At 44.7% G+C, this 22,728-nt stretch overlaps 1 protein-coding gene across 1 annotated transcript; it reads left to right on the forward strand.

Annotated features, from left to right (window-relative positions):
* The first annotated feature begins 5,945 nt into the window (after positions 1–5,945).
* On the forward strand, positions 5,946–22,432 carry LOC149335342 (uncharacterized). Its single transcript, XM_089553788.1, has 7 exons — positions 5,946–6,162; positions 8,267–8,423; positions 12,508–12,620; positions 14,274–14,412; positions 17,653–17,820; positions 20,264–20,386; positions 22,224–22,432. Exons 1-7 carry the CDS (start codon positions 5,963–5,965, stop codon positions 22,410–22,412), a joined length of 1,089 nt encoding a protein of 362 aa, XP_089409914.1. The 5' UTR covers positions 5,946–5,962; the 3' UTR covers positions 22,413–22,432.
* The last annotated feature ends 296 nt before the right edge of the window (positions 22,433–22,728 follow it).

Genomic DNA, 22,728 nt, shown 5'->3' on the forward strand with positions numbered 1-22,728 from the left:
TGTTGAAGGTAAGGCAGTAACACTTCACCCTTCAAAACACACATTTTTATGCGCGTTTTGTTTGCTGCTTGTCCCAACAATGAATACTGCTTGGACGCTCGTGATCCACCTGATGGAATCGCTTAAATTATGTGAGATCCGACAACTACAATAGAAAAGGGTAAGAATTTTGTTGATGCCCTCTTTCGCCTATATGACTATCGGTTCAAGTAGATGCAGACGTTCCACTTTTCACCACCTCTTAAACTTGCCTTGTGGCTTTTATACATAGATTTCAGCTGTACTTTCTGTTATTCCTGAGGCGTAAAACTAAATACAGGTCGTTTTTTTCTGTTTAAGTTATTTTACCAGCTGTTCTGAACCTTGAGCATAAGTCGGTGATAGGAGTCTGTACCATGCAATTCCACTGATGTGAAAAAAGGAATCAGGAAAGCCAGAAATGTTTTCACAGAAAGCTCTTAAAGACTGTTCCTGAGTTGCTAAGACAGAATAGGAACCTGAATCGCTTCGTGGTGAGAAATAAATCAGGTGTTTCGCTGAGAGCTTTTGTGTTAACTGAAAGGCACTTAATCAGAGGCAAAGGGCCAGCACACGGAATGATTTCCCCTATAGTTAAAAGCAACGCTCACTTGGAACCAAATTTCATTCTGTGTGAGGCCATAAAGTGAAAGAAATAGCAATAGCAACAATGAGAGTAGTACAACGCATTTATACGTTTGTCAACATCGGCATCACAACGAAAGCTCAGGACGTAAGAAAACTGACAAGTCTTGATTTAATGCGCTAGGAACGGATACGACTAACCACGCGGATGAAGGCCCAGCCACACCGTTGTGCAAAACAATTGTGCTTTGTTGTGGCCGTTCGGAACGCCAAATAATCATCACGTTGCTTGAGCATTGCAACCCGAATTTCTTTTATTATCACATACACATTGTCATTAAAACTGGATCCATTACATTTTGCAGCTACAACTACCATGAAAACGACGACCATGAAGACTACGACGGGTAAGTTCTATTAAAGCCGCACTAAAGCTTTCTTTCCCCGCCAGATTTTTGAAACAAACAATTTGCTTAGCACTTCAGTGATTTCAAGCAATGGCCGTTCTTAAGCTGCTGTACTGTCTACGAGCGCGACTTCATAACGCCAAAGATTCAGGTTCAAACGTTCAGTCAAGAGTTACGTGTATGAGTTGTCCCTGTTAGGCAAGTAGCCGAGATATATATATATATTGGATATACCTGTATATCCATTTGCACGAACCAAATATTCATTCATTCATTCATTCATTCATTCATTCATTCATTCATTCATTCATTCATTCATTCATTCATTCATTCATTCATTCATTCATTCATTCATTCATTCATTCATTTAGACTTTATTTCAGCATCAGACGAGACACAGAGCCTGATGCAGGGACAGAAGCTAAAGGCTAATGGTGCCTGACGAGGCCTCTGACCCTACACAGCTCACAGCGGTACAGATACAACACGCATCTTAGAAACAAAAGAAATAAATTGTGCCTCCCAGCTGTAATCACAAAAGATAAAAAAAACGCAACATTTGACACTTGTACAAAAACGTATTGCATATACAGGTGCACACACAACAAGTCACATATAATAGGACGTTACAAAAATAACATGAATAAATTAGCACGAATAGCTGATGTGCAAAATAATACAAAAATACATAATGCACTTTTTAAATTGTCAGCGAAAACTTCATAATACGGTTTGAAACGACACAAAATCAAGATAAAAGAAATTGATAAAGTCATTTTGAGTTATACAGAGTTTTGTGTTTCTTTTATGAGACGACAGGAAAACATGAAAAACAGTGTCCAATTATGATTATACTTAATTTGATAACATAACAATAGCATATGTTACCGAATGGTATATTAGTTTACATCGCGGGTGATCCCCTACACTTGCAAGACGTTGCCTTTCTTCGTGTGTACTTGGTTTGTTCGTTCGTTTTAAGCTTCAAGGAAAATTGGAAAGCAGTAATGTGTTGAGTCTCCCGAAAACGAGTCGGAGGGTGCGTCTTTCAAAGGAACGAAGCTCTGTAAGGCAAGAGAGGTTCCTCGTTTGCGGACCTAATGGGATGCCAAAAGCCTCTAGACTGTTAAAAACTAATAATTGAATTCTCTGAGGACAATTCGAGACTAACATCAAACGGACATCAGACAGAGTTAGTGCAAACATCAACCAATAATCACTGACCACTGAATGTTATCGTTAGGCGTTAGTACTAAGTGGTGCAGTTAATTCTATTTCGCCTATTTTCGACTCGGAATGAAGGTGGCAGTAATTGTGAGCAAGTGACTTTCTCTACTGCGAGGCGTATAACTGGGACCAGTGCACTTTCAAGGGCATTTTCTGCATAACAAACACGGTTGCTTAATAAACGCACTACCGACTTTATTTGGTCATTAAGTATTGCCGAAATTAATTGATCAGAGCGCAAACTTCATCCCCGTCACCAACGCGCTTTTGAAGTTATCAACCAGTTTTTTAGCAGCAGTTCCTCCATTATGCTACTAAACACTCTAGTACATCAGACGGTGGTTATGTAACGGACTACGGCAGGAAACTTCCGTTACTTGTGTGAAACACGCCAACTGCACACAGTGAATATCCCGGCAGGAACGTCAATCATTGATTTCCGATTTGGGCCTGAGCTTTAAATCTTCAATATATATGCCCCACCGCAGTCGCTCCAAAGTATTAACGACGCTGCGTACCGGTGTTAGCAAACATCTCCAGGCAATCGTTTGAATAATATATCGTTACAGCAGCAATGTTTCTTAAAATCAATAGGCCATTGTAAACTGATCACGCACGGGTTTCTTTTTTTTTTTTTCAGAAATGACGACTACAACCCTTGCGACTACGACTGAGCAAAGTAAGACCTCTTCATTTGATTTATTTTATTTAACGCAAGCCCTTGAAAAGAAAAGAGCTGCACATAATATTTATTGCGCCTTGAAGACTAACTCAGGGTTTACTTGCGCCGAAGGATAGAATATTAAGTCGAAAATAGGGGAAAACTTCGCAGAACGTTGAATCCAGTTCCCTCATTTAGTGGCGCTGAAGTTGATGGCTATGGTCACTTGTACGCGGTCAGTGACACAAGTTGCCGGTGGGAGAATGAGGTAAAGTCCTGGAACTAATAACTTATACGTCAGCCAAACGCACGAAAGAGCTACACACGCAGCGCCCGTAGGGCATTGCTCAACATTCCGTTCTTGACCCTCATGGTACGTTAACAGTAGATCATCGAAGCCAAGACCGAGTAAACTCCGCCACCACGACATACTCTTCGACAGGACAGAGTGCCTCGCGTGATCAGTTGACATTGCGCGGTAGCTGCATGCGCAGACGGGACGGCAGCCCAATTATTGGGTCGGTCAATATAGGGCACTTTCAGAGCTTTTGGGCTGCGGGAGCGATAGGTACCGGGCACTATGTTGCAAGGGATTTCCATGTTTGTTTGTTTTTTGTCCGCCGTTGTAGGGCCGTGTATGGACTGACCTTTATGGGGACAAGATTGCAATTTTTGCCTGAGATCTTGTCATTTTACTCTTTCGATGATCATAGTTCAAATGCATCACTTTCTATATGTTTTTAAGCTGCCTTCCATTCGGTTTTATTTAGCTTTCTGCATTTCTGTTGCGTCTACTGGGCTAGCAGACGAGTGTGGTAAACACTTCTGCCTTTACGAAGAACGGAGCCGAGTACGCGAGCTTCTGCGGCTCGATTCTAGAAGGTACTTCTTCAATGTATTGTGGTGAAGGCAGAGTTAACTGAAGCCAAATAGGGACATTGTTGTAAAATACGCCGGGCCCATAGGAGTACACTTGATTTTTCTACAGGCATGTTACATTTTCTGAACACTCTTATTTGGATGGAAATGGGGAGTAGCACATTTTTGGCACAAGCTCTGCGGCTTGTGAAAATCGGGTAAACTAGGGTTTCGTCTAAAGATGAAACGAGGGGGTGACCATGCATAAGAAAACGCAAAAAAACTGCATTCTTGCTAAACATAATTGTTAGATTCATTGGTGCTACGTACACGAAGAGAATTTAAGGAGAGGGCTGAGTCGGGCGGGTTGGTTCATGTTGAATGGTACGACAAAACAGCGCTGACGGACGGGACGGAAGAAGAGACAGTGTCTGCGCTGTGTTTGTCAGCGCATGTGTCTGTCTTTTCTTCTTCCGTCCCATCCGTCAGCGCTGTTTTGTCGTACCATTCAAAAAGAGAATTTAACGTTACAAAGAACGTGCAGAGCGCAAACGTCACAGTGCACGCCTCCAAGCTACACGTCACCCCTCCTCAAAAGGAAGACAAGAGTTGATTGTTTGTGGACTGCCGTTCTTTTTTTTTTTTCCAAGATAACGATATGAAATACTTTCCTCTTGATGTTTTCAGCAACAACAACGACAACATGTAAGTGATGGGAAATGATTTTTCCTCGTTGCGCTATTCTCATCGCTTGAAAGCTCATATTCTTCTTTGATCTTGTACTTTGGAGATTTATGTTGAGGTTACAGCGCTGTAATTTTTCGCACTATCTGCTGCTGTATATTGCATGGCGGAAAACCTGGAAGGAACACTTAAGTCCGACTTAAGGATATGACGCAGTTGCGCTAATGAGTCAATGCACATACATGAATAATTGGTCATTCTCAACATTGCATTCATATGTCCCTGGTAGTCCTAATACCATTCGTTGCGCAATGGTGCAGCGGTTAAAGGATGCGACACTGCCCTGCGACGGCAGGTGCTGCCACCGGTGGGGATTGTGAGAACCAGGTTGCTCTTCAGCATCTCGCGGTCAACCATTAATTGAACTGCCACCTGCCAGGGTGGTAACTTTTCTCACATTGCTGTGGGCAGGTTGTGCAGACCCCACAAGGTCACGTGACCTAGTTGGCCCGTCTCGTATGCTTCTCCGAGGGTGGCTCACTTGAGCCACCCTACGCCACTCTATTGATTCCTCCCAACGCCGGCAACAGATTTGCTGCGTAACATGACCTGTAATGCTATCGCGTTAGAGAAAGGTTCTGAATCCGAGGAGAATACATTTAATCACAAGAAAATGTCATGAAACACTGAAACCGTCTTTCAGTGCTCTATAGTGAAGCTTTCTGCATTGCCATCGGAGAAAGAAGGAATAGGTTAGATGTAGGCATAGGAAACCGACTTGGGCGAATGGAGATGCGCATTTTTTTTTATCTCACAGAAGATATGCGTAGAAGGTGGAAGATACAAAAGATGTTTGAGATTTTTTTATTTTTCATTTCTCTTTAAGAATTGATACCGGCGTCTTGCGACCACCTCACACAAAACCCTTGGACGCCTACCGTTGCGTATACCTGTTCCCAGAGAATGCTCACTCTGCGATGATCTCTGCGCCCTGCTTTAATGGGCCCAGTAGCAGGCTTTTTGTGCTTCATATTTTCAAATTTCGCGCACCGTTCCAAGCCTTAGAGCCGTAATTTTTTTCCCGCGATGCCATTACATGCTAACCGCCAGAATTAAGACGAAAATGTTCAGAATTTAATTTAACCTTTAGTTGAACGTTCCTCACATGTTTGACGGAGAAATCGATTCTGGAAGTGGCATGCCAGATTTCTGTACACTCAACCTTTCTGTGTGCAAAATTTCCATGGTCTAATTAGTGAACGATGTAATTGCTCTGTTTTTCGAATTTATTTGCTGTAATTATGTTCCTTTACTACCTTACGTGGGCTTTATTAGGTTCAATTTTCTATTGGACAAAGCCATTTCACATTGACATTAACACTTTCTGGCTCGTTTTTTCCTTACTTTTACCCGCTTCACCACATCTTTTATGCTTTCTTTTTCTCGCGGGCGGGAAAAAACGATTTTCGAAACGCTTTTCTTGGTTTCCTCCTTCGCAGTGCGGCCCCTGTCGCCGAAGTCCATGATGTGCGTCTTCGGAAGCACCCTGGACCCCAATATGACGTTTCCCGAGGACGGCCTCTGCGACTACAGCTTCTTTCAGGCTGTGGAAAAGGAGGGCCTCTTCCTCGAGGGCCAGACTGGCGGCGACTCGTTTGACGCCTTCACTGCCATGGCCGCCAAACATACGAAGACCGAGTACGGGGTTAGCCTCGACTACGAGTGAGTCTACAGAAGAGCTTGGATATTACGCTACTTCAGCTGCGCCTGCCGCACTTGGAGGATGATGGGAACTCCCGGCATGCACCGGTGCTCGCGTCGCATGCTTGGGACCAGAAGACCCCATGAAAGGAAACATTCATGGGAGCTGCATAGCGAAGACTATACAGGGCGTTTCTCCTAAGACTTTACACAATATTTGAAAGTAGGATTTTTGAGGTATAACAGCGCTTTTTTCGGCATAGCACTGTCAGCGGGGTAGTTCATCAGGACACTGCTAAGATGTGCTAACTAGCAGGCTGGTTCACTAATACTGAATAGATAACTTTCTAGCTATTACTGTTAAGGTCCTTAATTTTTGAGAGGCGTGACAGCCGTCATATCCATATCAGTTTTTAGAATTTCGAAAACACGGTTACACTCGGCGCTGTGGCCCAACAAACTTTGGCTACATCGCGCCAATACACATGCGTTGAGGAGAAGCTTGCTGCAAAACAATGTCTCCAATGCACGCAACTCGTGAAAATAGCCAAAATTTGTTGGACCACAATGCCTAGGGTAAGCGCGTTTTCAAAATTCTAAAAACTGCTTTGAATATTGCTCAGGGTGAGCCACATGCCTCTCAATAATTAAGGAACATAAAAGGAATGGTTCAAAAGTTAACTATTCAACGTTAATTAAACATTCTGCTAGTTGGCCCGACTTAGCTGTATTCTGATGTACTACACCGCTGACAATGATATGCCGAAAAAAGGAGACTTCTACCTCTAAGAGCCTATTTTTAAAAATTGTGTAAAGTCGTGGGTGATTTTAGGTGAAACATCCAGTACATAGGTCCCACCTTTTGGATTCCCTTCATTCCGATCACCTACAAATAGGGGTTAGAAAATTATCTAGATAATATTGCGCGTGGCAATTACATAATTAAGAACAGTACAAGCAAAACCTTGGCGTAAGAAAAAAATCTTGGAAGATACCTAATTACTAGTATCCGTGACCATTTGTTAGCATAGTTAGCATAAGAACATCGTTGCGATCTGCCATGTACGACCAGAGATACTATGAAAGTGGAGAAGGCTATTCCCCTCTCTCCACTATGCCTCCTGCCAACCGTGAAAGGTGGCAGGTCGCAGTAGGCTCTTGCGCGCCATCTTGCAGGCAGCAAATTGGGACACTGGCTCTTACACATGAGGCTTTTATGGTACTGCATAAAATAGCCCCAGTTCAAGTTGCCGCTACAACAAACAATTTCACAATAATGTACTACTTCAATTTTTGTGTAATTATTTGTTGTAGCGGCCAACTTGAACACCGGCTATTATATGAAGGAGTGTGCTTTTATAAAAGGAGTGCGCTATAAGGACAGTTCCTTCCCTCTTTACTCCTTTGTGTATAGGGTGTAAATAGCGACCACGGAGGTGACGCGACGTGTCTACTCCAGTTTTTCTCTATTTCTGAGACATGCAGTGTTCAACACTATTGAGCGTTCACCAGGCACCTCAATAGCGTTGAACACTATATGCCTCACCAGTCTTGAAAATAGACATTTCAGCGTGTTAGAAAGCTCCATGGCCAACGTTCTCATACAAAAATTTTCAAAATTCCAAAGCTGTAAAATACTGTTATGAAAATATTGAAGGTAAATGACCATTCTTCTTATATGTAACAAAATATTACTTTTAAAGTGTTTCCATCGATCGCATCGAACAGTTAAGACTGCCATAGAAAACCAATGGGGAACGCTTTTTGCGATAGAAAAAACGTTAATAGAGAAAAAAAAAAGATTGCTGTCGGGTGACCTGCGTATATATTGATTGTAACAGTGAAATGTTACATTATGTGAAAAATTTGCGTTCATAAACCGTCTCCCGCTCAAAAATGATTTTGTCCAGAATTGTTCCGTATGGCTTCGTGAAGATCGATGATGACTTGTACTCCTACAAATGATTGCGCTAGTATTCGGTCTTCTTCACTAAGACCCGAGTTTAAATGGCATTGGTCAAATGCCGCGAAGGCTATTCAAAGTCTGATTAGTGGAGTAAGTAGGTGAGGTCGAGTTTAAGTCACAGCTCACTAAGCGGGGCGAAACATTGTGCTTTCGTTGCAGCTACTATGTTGCAGCTAAAGACGCCGTGTCTAAACCTGCGGCCAAGAAGAGCGTGGAACGCCTGTGGAAGAAGAAGCTATACCACTGGGGCTACCTCAGCACCAAGCATTACGGAATCAAAACCAGTATCATAGTCGATCAGCTCATGATCCTTCGGGTGCGCTTAAATTTTTCCGGAACTCTTTCCGTTACTAAATGACGCTTGAAACAAACGACGCAGGACTTTTTAGAGACAGCTGGCTATCTGGTCGAGAAAAAGTCCTCTTCAAATGATGCCGCAACGTATCCCTCATTTGTGCAAGCCAGAAAGAAACCAGGGTTCTACTTCCTTCTCCGGGCTCCGGTCTTCGCCGCAGCACTCTGACGATTTGGTCAAATCCTCCAAGATGGAGTAGATTTGCAATAAGTGAGCAAATACTCATAACCGTCCTCCTACGCGCTGCGCTTGGGTGGATGGCTATGAGCAGTTACTCCCTTATTACAAATCTACTCCACCTTGGGGGGATTCCCCTAGGGAGCATACACCCTCTCCTGTACCCAGTTCACCGACTCCCACTACACTCTTACCCACATTCTCAATGAATGCCCAGCGGACCCTCCCCCGCGGGGCTCGGAGCTCCTCACCACTTGGGAGGAATGTGAGAACGTATTGCGCTCGACGGACCCGGCCCGTCCGAAGATCGCCGCTGACCCGGCCGCCCACTCTAAGGAACTCCGTGAACTCATGAACGTACGAGGTCTGTTGAAAAAGTATCCGACCTTTTGCCGAAGAAAAAAAACTGGCGTAACTTTAGCGTTGGAAACTTAATCACCTTCAAAGTAGTCTTCTTGGGACTCCACATACTTCCCCCAGCTGTGCTGCTATTGATAGAAGTATTCCGAAAAGGCCCCTTTCGGAATGGAGTTGAGCTCAGCTGTCGTTGCAGCCTTAATGTCCTCTCTTGTCTGAATTCGCGCTCCTTTCAATGGCCTCTTGAATTTGGGAAACAGCCAGAAGTCACATGAGGCCATATCAGGCGAGTAAGGAGTCTGTTGAACTACAGCAGTCTAATTTTTCGTGGAAAAGGTGTGAATTTAGTGCGAGGAATGTGCAGGAGCATTGTCGTGATGGATGCGCCAATTTTCTGTTGACCTCAACTTCGGCCTCTTGCGCCGCACAGCACCACGCAGGCGACAAAGGACATACGTGTAGTATTCTTTTGGTCAATGTTTAACCTGTGGAGTGCGTACGCGTGGTGTGCCACACAGAGAGAGTAAAAAAAAAAGCAGTCAGCATCACTCTGACATTGCTGCGCACTTGGCGGGCCTTCTTTGGTCATGGTGACGTGGAATGCCGCTATTGTGACGACTGGCATTTGGTTTCCGGGTCGTACCTGTACACCCAAGACTCATCACCAGCGATTATGGTGTTGATGAAGTCGGGGTCACTGTTTGTGGAATCCAGCATATCCTGTGAGACTTCAACAAGAAGCTGCTTTTACTCCACCGTGAGCAGCTTCGGCACGAATTTCGCCGCATCTCTCTCCATGGCCAAATCTTCGGTGATAATGGAATGTGCAGAAAAATTGGTGATGTCCACCTCTTCCGCAATTTCTCGGATAGTCACACGATGGTCCCGCGTCAACACAGCGTTCACTTCGGCAATGACGTGGTCATTTCGGCATGTTGATCGCCGACCGGAGCGCGTCTCTCTCTGCACCGATGTGCGGCCGTCTTTAAACCAATTGTACCACTTCTTAATCTGTGTGCTGCTCATAGCATTGTCACCGAAAGCCGTCTGAATATTCCGAATAGTTTCCACTTAGCTGTCGCCCAGTTTTTGGCAAAATTTGATGCAGTAGCGCTGCTCCTGTCGCTCCGCCATTTTCCTTGCGATAAAAAACCGACGAGAGCACTGCGCACTGCCTCATTCAAACGCTGCGTCCCAGCGACTTATGCTATCGGCAGGCGGGAAAAAATTTGTGCATGCGCACGAAGGTTCGACGTAAGCATGTGCAAGCGTGCTTGTTTCAAATCCATGAGGTGTTCGTAAAAAAATATAAAGTCGGATACTTTTCTAACAGACCTCGTATAGTGCAGCGTTGTCCGAATTTTTTCTTTTCATTAATATTATAACAGCCATTTCATTTAGGCCACACGTGACACTAAATGATAGTACATTCTCTGTAGGAAACCGGCTTAACTATGAATGAGAAGCACTTGTCCTTATTGGACAAGAGTATTTTACCAAGCGCCGGATGGTGAAGCGAAGGTTCCGGCCCTCCGCTTTGAAAAAGTCATCGCCGTGACCATCCAGCGTTTGCTGAATGATCACAAAGACTACTACAACAGCAAGGGCACGTGATTAATACATCTGAGCCCATAATTCCGCGAAGGATGACTGCATGACGCAGCATCCACTGCGCCTACGTAGTAGCAGTTAGGGGAAAGCTGCCAGCGACGGCATGGTACATCAGCCTCCTTGTCATAGGGTCATGGACACTGCCGAGGTAGAGCGTCGTGCTCTGAAAGCTGCTCGTACGCCGGAGACGATATGCACAAACATGAGTCGTGTCGAGCAGATGACGAACGCTTTCGGCGCCCTGAGCGCAAAGGCGCTGCACAATAAGGAGGCTCAGGTCCATTCCGGCACATTTCTCTCACTATAAAGCACTCCTTGTAATCCTCCCGCAGCAGAAACAAGCTTCATATACTCACGTCTGAACAAAGCATTCAAATCAAATGCAACAGTGAGGACCACATATCGCTAATCATTAAAACATTACATAAATCGTGGTTATAAGTTCGCAACATTACTCAACCGCCATTAGGACAAGTATGTATGTAAAGTAAAATCAACTGTGCTGAAAAAGAAACTGGGGTAATTAGACTGGAATCTAACCCCGGCTTTTGGAATCTCAGTTGGTTAAGCTGCTCCTGCACCAGGCAGGCGCGTTCGTACGGGTTGGTTAGTGCGGAGCTTTATGCCATTTGGTTCTTCTTATATTATCAAAATAGAGTCCGTGTTTGCGTGCGCAAGACAAGCCACTCATTAGTCCTATTAGTTCTGTCGTGTCAAACTCTTAAAGGCGGAGCATAAGTGTCCCCCAAATTTTTTCATAACTTTTATAATTTGATATTATTAGTAATTTTAAACAAAAGAAAATTTTGACACGTAAAATGTAGTCGCCATGCACCAGAACAGCATACACTTTTGCAGAAAGTCCAAGACAATCTAGAGCACACCATAGTGCTTGCCATGGCATAATTGGCTTATTTCTGAAGCGAGCTAGCTACCAGTAGTAACTATTACGATAGTATTGGTTGCTCACATTACGTGTTCGGATGCTGAAGGGCGCGACAAACATTTCACGAATTGCATTGAGGACAGCCCCAGTATAAGATCAATCTGGAATCTCCTCTTTGAATTCAGTTTTTCACAAAGGTAATAGCTAAACGGATTAATTGTAAAATATTAAAACTGGAGGCATGTAACTGGTATGGGCAGTCGAGAAAAATGCCTGAGGTTCAATGTGGCTTGAACCTTGTTACACGAGTGAGAGCTCTGTTGAGCATTGTCTCCACTGTCTCAAATCAAATGCCGAGGTCAACAGTCAAGGTCAAAGGCCAAAGTCAGGTGCCCAATGCTCATAGTCTTATGATCACGTGGTCATAGTACCATAGCTTGCGCCATACCACCACGCAGTTAAGTTCGATTTGACCTTGTGAGACATTGAATGTCATTGTCGACGTGATTGGTGCCCACTCTCTCAAACTAAATTCAAGGTCAGGGTGAAAGTCCAAGGTCAGGTACCCAATGGTTATAGTCATATTATCACATGGTCGTACTCCATAGCTTGGGCCTCACCACCACTCAGTTAAGTTCGGTTTGACCTCGTGAGGCATTGAAGGTCATTGTCTCATCCAAATTGAAATCGGAAGTTTTACCCCGAGGAGTGGAGCTCTCACTCTGAAATATTCCATCTCGCGAAAACACGTTTACTCGAACCATTCCATAATGGGTAATAGAAACATGGGTGTAGAAATTTGGAGTTGACTGCATTCCTGTACTCTCTGGCGTTGAGGATTTTCAAACTCAAAGTGGGCAGTCACCGCTTCTCTGGCTAAGATAAAAGCAACATTCACAAGAAAACTGCGCCTTCTGTCGCAATTTTATTGTACTAAGCGTGTATCCTCAAATTACTTAAACGAGATGGCGAAACAGATTACGCATGATTTTCACAATTGCTCTTTTTTTGTAGCAACTAAAAGAAATAATGGATGAATTGGCGAAGCCTCCGCGGCCACACTACACCGTTTACTGCGAATCTGCTTATGACGAGAAACCACGGAAACGAATCAGGAATCAAATGAGGTGAGCGCTCCCTCAGTGAAAAGTGAGTTGCAACCCATCATCTTGAGTGTAACCGTGCCGGGTAAGGACGATTGGCCGTTCTGATACCACGTGACTAGGAAAGGATGTAACATTTGCTACGTCTGCAGTTTCTCCTCTTCCGCCATGGATGAGAACCGCGCCGGACTGAATGTGTCAACTCTTCGGCGTTGCCGTCATGCGTGTCCGATCATCCAGTGGACATATCGCGTGTTGCGGAAATAAACGCACGCCGTAAAATGCTTCTCTGAGCTAAACGAGCGCATTGTTCGAGCTCAAATTTCGCTCAGAAATGGCATTTGGTCGGCAGAATTGTTTTATACCACGTTTGGTTGGGTTACTTACCTGATTCAAATAGAATAAGTCAGATATTCACAGCCTCTGCGGCGAGGATTAAGCCGCTCTGTCACCAATCGCACCGGTGACGCCATCTCGTTTGTTGGTCGTGAAGATTCAGCAAAAGAGGGGGATTCGGGAGATTTGAAGACGCTCTTTCAACTGGCTTTTTTATGGTCACAGAAAATTTAGCTTGGCCAAACTAATTTTTCAGCAAGTTAAGTTTTCTGTGACCATTAAAAAAACAGTTGAAAGAGCGTCTTCAAACCTCCCGAACCTCTCTCCTTTGCTGAATCTTCACGGCCAACAAACGAGATGGCGCCACCGGTTGCGGTCGCTGACAGAACGGCGTCATTTCCTTCGCTGTCGCCGCAGACGATGCGAATATGCGGCTTTTTTTGACCGATTCAGGCAAATAACCCAAACAAATGTAGGATGAAACAATTCTGTCGACAAAATGCCACTTCTGTGCGAAATTTCAGCTCGAACAATGCGCCCGTTTAGCTGGGAGAAGCATTCTACCGCGTGCGTTTATTTGCGCAACACGCGATAGCTCGCCGAGAAGGTGTACTGCAGAGGACGCGAGCTAAACGAGCCGCTAGAACTGAGGGGCAACCAGAAACTATACTTGCGAAGCAACGGAACAGAACATTCGCTCTCTATATCTAGGCTTAGAAGAGTTAAAACTCGCCAATTTTTTTTCTTTGATACCACGGTGATGTCATCTTGCATATTTGAAACCACTTCTACTGATAACGCCGACCCCAGGTTTCGTGCCGATGAGCCTTATAATCGCAGAAATTTTGTTGCCTACCTGCAGGCCTTCTTTTTTTTTGTCGTTGTTTGCTGTTGACAAAGCACTGTGCAACTGTATCCCCACTCCTGCCTTGGCCACCAAAAGGCGGCTGGCAGTATTGAATAAATAAAAAAAAAGAATATGAAATTTGTGCTAGATATTGCGCTTTGAGCGCAACGAAGGCTTGAAAGTGCGTGAGCATAATTTATTGTCGTCGCCTGTTCAAGTCTCAGAACCGTAAACCCACCATTTGCCAATAGAAGAAAACAGAACAAGGCAAGGCGTGTTCAGAGACATGTGTCCGATGAGAAACTGTAAAACACGCCCAGCACGTGAACGCGAATCTTCGCTAACGTTCTATTGCGTTCAACTGCCCCATGTCAGATAGCTCTTACGACGTCCCCAGCAAGTAAAGCCGCGTGCTGAAGGTGATGATAAGAGCACAAATAGGAAACTTAATGACATTGTCGACATTATATTGGCAAGTCGCTTGTTCTCGGCAGGGACGTACTGTGGATCGATGGTTTTGTGATTCGGACGCACACCATCGACGACGACCGATACTGGGCGTCTGGACGAATAATTCCGCCTACTTTCTGGGTAAAGATGGAAATGCCTGACGCCAGCTACAAATACAATCTCGTGAGTATCAAGTTCTGGGCAATGTTCGTGTGTTCAGGTCATGAGATCTTTGTTGTGTTCTCTTGTGCGAACTAGTAAACAAAGGGCGAATTCATACCGCGGCTCAGCTCGAGGAAAAATCCATAACGTCAGGCCAACCAGCCTCAGCGTCTGGTGATCAAAAGGCAGGGTAGGATAGGTTGACCTTCCATATTCCCCCCACAGTGAAGCAAGCCCCTAATACAGGACCACAGCCCCCAGTCGTTGTAATGCCCCAGTTCTACCAGGCCATATAACAGTCGCGAAACTTCTTCCGTTTAATCGCCGCCTTCATCAGCCCTATCCAATTGATCAAGCTAGGGTCACTCTAAACTAGGCAGCCGGGTTTTGCCAGCGTAACAGCAAAAGCTCAAGTATGCTGTACAATGTTCCGTAGTATTCGACCACGGACGCGGAATGTTTATAGGCTCGATGTATGGCCTCACGGATCCCCTTTCTGCAAGCCTAGTTTCAGGTTCGTTCGTGCATGCAGTCCTCACTTAGGCGAAAACTTAACAAGTACAAAGCACGACGCTTTGCAAAATAAGTCTTTTTTCCCACGAATTAAAGTAGGCTGACGCAACCGCCATGTGTGTGCGATAACCTAATCGAGCAGCTGCGACCAAGAACGAAGTGTCTCGAAAGCGAAAGCGAGCCAAAACCAAGTGCTTTCCGGGTCAGGGAAACCCAGCAGATGGAAGCGTTCGAACGAAGCTTGCAGAAAAAAAAAAAAAAAAAACAAGGAGACACCAATTCACCGTTAGCCTTTCCAACGCAGTAAAATAATATCCCCGTTTTGAGCTGCCATGCACGACCGCATACTCCATACAAATGGAGAGGGGTATTTACCTGCGTCTGTTTTGAACCTGCCAACCTATGTAGGTGGCAAGTTACATCTGGTTCTGTGTTCCAGGCTTGGCAGGTGAAAGGTTTTTCCCCTTCTCAGCCACCTTCTGGTCTCTCCCTCCTCTCCACTAGAGGAGGCGAAGGGATCTCCCTGCAATCACTTTGCCACCTGGCAACCGTGGCAGGTTGCAGGTGGCTCTTCCGTGTTCTTGGTAGGTGGCAGGAACCTTCTGCTGAGATGCAATTTACCACCTTGCAGGTGGCAAAATGTGGCACCCGCGGTTGGTTCTCGCACAAGGGTCGGCTTATGCTACCCCATAAAAAGACGAGAGGAACCCAGACCGTCTTCGGAATTACACGAAGTATACGAACTGACAACTTGCTGTATAACGCTGGCGCGAAACGAAACAAGAGTCCCACATTACTGTAATCCCTATTTGCAACGAACGTTCTGTGTGTCGATTGTCCAGAGACCGCGGCACGTTAGACAAGCCTGCGAAGTGTGTTCTGTCGTAGTAAATTTTGTCTGCAATCTGAAGGTGTCTAATAAGGAAGTAATTACTCACTGACATCCGCTCGAGCGCAGCCATACGGCTACAACGGAAAGCTACACAGCTTTCTCAGAAACTTCGCAGTTAAAGAAAAACTCGTCCTGGTCCGGGGTTTGAACCCGGGACTACCGCTTCACCGGAGCAGTCGCTCTACCAACTGAGCTAACCGGGGCGGCAAGCTTATGGTAGGGCGAGAGCGAATTGATCAATAACTCGAAGTGGGAACAGTTTTGGTCAAATGTTTAGGGGAATGTTTAGAGGGTGTTGATCAAATGTTTAAGGAAGTAATATACTCCCTTATTAGAAATCTACTCCACCTTGCCACCTTGCGGCATTGCCTTAAACATTTGACCAATCTGAATGTGTGTTGGCACAGTGCACTGGTTTGTAGTCTCAGCGCAGCTCTTTCACCCGCGAGATACGGCGAAGAACAGGAAATTTTTTTTCGGTAGAAGTTGTCAGAATAGACAACAGCCGGTAATTGATTTTCTCCTCCGAAACTAATGGTGTGGTCCCGAGTGGCTACATTTTGGCAATTTCGGGGCTACAACAAAGCAACGAAAAATGTTCCGTCTACTCTCCCACCCTGTCCGAATAATGAAGGCCCCGTAAGCTGACCCAGGATGCCTTTATAACCTCATTTTCGCAGACAAACTATCTCAAGAGGACATGTTTCCTATGTTTGGATTTCAATAAGCCTTGTGCTCACCCGCAGCAGGTAACTGATGTATTTCTCTTTGAAAACTGAATAATGCAAGCTTCGCACCTAAGGATAGTTAAAATAAGTGAACAGTCACCTAAAGGAAGGAGCGCGTACAGGAATGTTTTTTTATGCCGTTAATCAACGGGAATTGAGCAGTTTAATCAGTCTCACATGACACATAATTGATTATAAAGTAGAATAAAAAAAATGTCCAGCTGATCGTACGATGCACTTTTTTGTATTTATTGTTTTTCTTAGCACACGCCTCAAAGGGGGGGGGGGGGGGGGCGAAGCTAAAGGCGTAGGAACACCCGACATGGCCACGGCCTTCCGCATACATATATGTAGCACAAAAGATCGATGATGCGAATAGCCTGCGGGCATAGGTATTGATTGTACATTGCGCTTTTTAAGGCGAAAGCCTTTAATGCCTCATACCGTCGTTAGCAGACGCGTCGGCAGCCATGTCGGCAGATTTGTCCGCCTTTCGGCGTCACTGCTTAAAAAGAAACTGCGCCGAGGGTGGGAATCGAACCAGAGCCTTTGGCATTTGAAGCGGAGACGCTACCACTCCGCCACGAAGGCTCAAGGTTCGAGCATGAATAAAGGCGCATCTAGTGAATGCATGGGTTTCATAAATAAAATAAAAGGAATAAAGTCAAGAAAAGGGACATAAAAAATAAAATAAGAAAATAAACAAAATAAAACAAAATATGAAAAATAAAAATTAAATAAAAACAAACAGTGCGCCAGGAAACGCTTTCGCCTTGCAGCACATTAGAGAGCCAAAGTGCCCCCTGAATTTTTTTTATTTACCACCTTATCATAGTGTTTCTGAAATCGATCCCTCCACCGCTTTTTTATTTCGGCCGCTGCATATATGATTCTGGAGGGTGGGGCTTTTGCCGGATGTGGATGCACTCCACTCAATCCGTTCCAGTCCGCTAGGGGCGCTGGGTAGACTCACGCACGCACAAGCCCACACACGACTGGTTTTTCGCCGGAAGCGAACGTTACTGCTAAAGGAGTAGAAAGGGCCTTCTGGCAGACATCGCAGAGGCCTTTGCATTGGCAGTCTTTGTAGTTCACTAGCCCTAACATGCGTGTCATTCTGTTCCGCAGGGGACTGGACACGAAGCTCTGGGGTTCTTCGCGAAGGAACCAATAAATGGCACGGCCCTGTTCCTGACTGTGTCCATGGCGGCCAGGCGATACATTCCAGACGAGAAGAGCGCTTATCGCGCGGAGGTGTTGAACAGCAATGAGACCTTATTCGTCAGTATAGTGGACGTAAGCTATCTACTTACTCTGGGAGAGCTATTAAAAGTAACTCCCCCCTTGCTATTCCTAGAGCCTATGCAAAATTACAGGATTGCACTAGCCCGCTTAAGAAGCGCCTGTACCTCTCCTCTCTTCTCCCTCGATTTTTTCTTCTTTGATCGTTATTATTGTTTTAATTTTATTTTTGTTATTGGTTCTGTGCTATCTTTTTATTTTTTATTTTGCTTTCTTTTTTAATTTTGTTCCTTTTGGTTTTTCTACGTTTTTGTACGTATTTTTACTTTAGTTTCCAATTACTGAGTTTAGCAAATGTATGGGCTGTACTGTGGGCAGTGCTGGATTACGTATGACTCTGTCCTGTCGGATGAACGCCACTGATGAGCCAAGAACTGCTTTCGCATTAATAGGGAGAGAGAGAGAAGCGTAAGAGCAAGGTGGAGAGAGCAACCTTTACACTTGTTTGCTGAGCTTCTAGGCAACGTCAAAGGCAGGGATGCGAGAGCAGGGTATCGTAAGATATCGTATGGTGTGTCATAGTGTTGAAAGTTTAACGTCCCAAAATTACGGCTGGGATATGAGGGGCACAGTGAATATGCATTTAGTTGATAGCGATTCTGCAAGGCCATTTACGTCGCTGTTTCTTTCATATACGGCTCCGGTGTGTAGAAGTTTTCTTTCCCTGTTTTGGGGCATGAGCTGTTTAAAAGACCAACGATGTGCTGATTTTTGGCCTGACTACTACTCATGACGAGAATAAGTCAAAAGAAGCATAATTAGGACCGTAAAGAGGTTTTTGAGTTACGGTGTGCACTCCTTTGGATCCGAAAGACATTGCATAAGTAAAAACTGAGGAGGGTCGAAATTCTTTTGCTGCAGTCCATTCTAATGTCTTAACTTGACGCTAAGGTTTTAAGCTGACTCGGCTTATCCGTCGCGTTGGTTGGGAATAGCTCGACATCACCACGGTAAAGCGCTCGCACTTGGGCACTACTGCCGTGCGGACCTCAGCCATTTACTCTGGCAGTGTACAGATATGGAGGCCGACCAAATGGCCATTAGGTCACTCCAGAGCAATGACTAATGCAGCACAGCTCAAAAATTTTGACACGATCGGCTTCTATTTGCCATTATTATGGATGCGAGAAGGTCTCTAAGGGGGAACAATAACTTCATTTCTTATTAGGTGAAACCTCAGCACTTCAAGCCAATTACTGACTTGGACCACGTCCAAGAGTTGATTGTATGAACTCAATATAAAATGCCATCACCATCCCTTCCCCCGCAGTGGCCTGGTGAAATCTCCTTCAAAACCAAGGACATTCAATTAGTTAGCCAATCATCTAATTAATTAATCAGTCAGTCAGACAATCAATCAATAAATAAATCAGTTATTCAGTCAATCAATCAATAAATCAATCAATCAATCAGTCAAACAGTCAAACAACCAATTAGTCAAGCAATCACTCAGTCAATAAATCAGTCAAGCAGGCAATAAAGCAGTCAATTAATTATTCGTTGGCTAGAAACCTTGGCCACCATGATTCATCTGTTGCCGTTCATTAAACTGTGCGCCAATAAGACAAACTATAGAGCATTTTTATTGGCTGTAAAACATGGTGGAGCAGCCGCCGTTGATACCGGACCATGGACATGTCTAGTGGGGTAGAACCGTAGAACTACTGACATGTAGCGTGACATGTAATGTCAAGGGCGCTGCGCAAGCAAATGGGAAAAGAGAAAGAGCATTCATGTCTCCATTCACAAGAGCCGTTTGTAGAGAGTAGTAGTCTCGCCCAAATGAATCTCGTTATCACCTTGTGCAGACATATTGCAGTGAATGTTCAAAAACCGTATAAGTACAAAATCAGAAATCTCAGAAGTTTGAGTTGTCAGTTCTGTTACATTCCTCTCTGCTTTTTGCACAGGGCCCAACCTTGACAAGAACAGCTCGTATCTCACTCAGACCCAGTGGGATTGCTACGTTCAGTGTTGCGTTTTTTTTTTCTTTGAAACGTTCGTACGGCCTTCGTGATAGTTTTGCACTTGCTAAAGAGAGACTCATTTAGCTTAGACCGTTCTACTACTCCCTACCAAAGGCTCTTGTGGATGGAGACTGAGTAATCTCTCTTTGCCGACTCTGTTTTCCTCAGCACATGCAATTACAGACCACGCTGTATGTCAGTAGGTCTATACGGTTCTGCTACACTACACATGCTCGTGGTCCGGTATTAGCTGCAACGGCTGCACCGCGTTTTGCGGCCAATAAAAATGTCCTCTTATTTCTTTTATTGGGGCGTAGTATGATGAAAGGCTAGAAATGAATCTGGGAGACCGGTTTTTAGCGAACAATAGACTAACTGATCGATCGATCGATCGATCGATCGATCAATCAGTGCGAGCGGTGCTCCCTGCTAATCTGGGCTTACTGTTCTTACCCCTTTCCGCTTTGCAGTACTGCAAGAACAGCAAATACGAGTTTGGTTTCTCCGAGCAAGATCCGGTGGCGCCGTTCTACTCGAGCATGGAGGAAAGCAGGTTCATTGCCTTCGACGACTCCCGCTCGTTAGACATAAAGGTGAGTGATATCTCTGTCATGTGTTCTCCTCTCTTGGTATTGTTTATTTCGGTGACCTTAATGAAAATAGCAAAGCAGTGTACCGGTAGACGAAGTTCCTGTAAAGACTTTCACTCTACGCTGACAATATACGCCTGTCTATTGACCTCGACAAAAATAGCGCGAAATTTCTTCGACACTTTCTTAGTTCCCGTTGACAACGCTGAATCAGTGACGGAAGGCATTCCCGTCGTGACAGTCAACACAAGTTTCGAGGCTTGCTACGAGTCTGCAACATCTACAAGTTTGGAATATTTTTCAACTCCGAGGTTTTTAAGAAAAGCCCTGCTTTCAGCCTTTGAATACGTTTTCTGGTACTATGCCGTAGTGCTAAATATATTTAGTCAGTCTTAAACACACGGAGCAATACAGATTGCCTTTCGAAATTATTCCTGCGCTCTCTTCAAGTAGAACTTGAACGCTGGGGATAGATAACGAGATAAATTCCAAAAGGCAAACTTTCTCCCTTGATCAAAAATAATATTTGTCGTGATAATGACCACCATTTCTGGCGCTGGTCTTTTCACATAGCAGCACATAGCCCAGATGTTCTTTATCAGGGTTGGTTACTGTCGTAATAGAGACAGCAGGGAATTCTAAACAATGTCTTGACATTTACATAATCATAAAGAGAAAATTAAGCTAAGCATCCTATTCGGGTGGCATATTGCATCGGGAGGTACTAGGTTCTAAATAATATGTTCAATAAGGCACTTTGACCGACTTCTTCAGGAACTAGGGCTATTTGAAATCTCTCTGCCCAGTACGTCGGGAAAATCGCGCGGTGCAATGGCAGCTTTCAAATCCAGAGGTGCGCCCGAGATAGCTACCGCCGGCAATTAACGATACCAACTCGAGAACAAGCCAGGTCGGGCGCGCTATTGCGCCGCCATTGTCGTAGTACGTCGTGACAGAAAACTTGGTTCGCCTGCTGGCTGAAGAGAATGCTGTCGAAGTTGGCCAGGAAGTAACACTGTCCAGGCTACATCGCTTATGATAATGTGGGAAAGCTTCGACACTGAGAACATCTCGCTGCTAGACCTAATACCGAAAGTTAATCTGACGCTGCTTTGTGACAAATCTTATCTGGTTGACATACAGGGCAGAGGTCAAGAGTCGGTGGTATTTCCAGATTTATTAATTTCATGCCTAAGTTACTGCGCAGGTAAACGTTTTGCGTTATTCCTCATGAATTGCTCCCGAGAAATTGCCGTGAGGCATATGTGCAGAAAGGGTACTTTCGACTCGTATGTTATGAGGCACCATGGGAGCGAAATAGGCGAAAGAAACGGCTGCAAAGCTTGGAGAATGTGTGTGGACTGAGTGAAAAATGCTTATCATGCCAGCAAAAGCTGAAATGTGGAACCTGAACATGCTTGTGAAAACACTACAGAGTATTTCTCTTCTTCAGGACGCACGCCTAACCTGCCCGGAAGTTTATCCTTTCATAGTGCCGCTCATGATTCATGTAGTCTTTCTAACGGTATACAATCCCAACCGCACCACTTTGCCTGTGGACTGCGCTTTCTTGTTTAGTTCAAGTGCTGTGTGCGTGCTGGTCCTATGCAAACTTTCCTCAGCGTGAGGGCCTAGAAATGAGGTGCGCATTTGACTATCTATGCAATGCACAGTTTGCGCATACGTTAACTATCATACAGAGGTTATCAGATGTAGGAAATATGATTTTTATTGTAAATAAGGCATGCTGGAGGCTGCTATGAAGAATGCATTTAATTGCACTGTATGTATTGAAAATTAGTATTCTCCTTGTGTCTACCCTTTTTTCTCCACCGATCAGTTCTGCAAAGGCAAGAAAGACCACACGTCGCTCAATTATGGCATCACGGTGTTCGACGTTGAAATGGATGACTGGGAAAACAAATGCGGCAAGGGTGCTTACGAGAGGCTGAAATCCGTCAGGAAGCTGGTTGACTACATGAACAACAACTTCACATCGCCCACCGCCTTCGAAAATTGTGGAAAATAAAATTCTGCACCTATGGTAAATAGAAGACACAGGGCAGGGCCTACGTGGTGGAAGAAGTGATTGTTTTCTTTCTGTGAAGGCTGTGGCTGGAGTTCCGTCCAGACGGAACTACAATTTGCGCTAGAGTTCTGTCTAGACGAAACTACAACTTGCGCCAAAGTTCCGTCCAGACGGAACTGCATGTAGCGATGGGGTTCCGTCCAGACGGAAGTGTATCTGACACCATACAGTTCCGTCCAGCATTATCTGCCACAAGATTTATGTCAAGACGGAATTAAAGCTGGCGTTAGGGATTGTGAAACCAGTTTGCTTGCAT

Source organism: Amblyomma mixtum, chromosome 7 (genome assembly GCF_055824585.1).
Source record: "Amblyomma mixtum isolate Tamu chromosome 7, ASM5582458v1, whole genome shotgun sequence".
NCBI classification, from domain to species: domain Eukaryota; kingdom Metazoa; phylum Arthropoda; class Arachnida; order Ixodida; family Ixodidae; genus Amblyomma; species Amblyomma mixtum.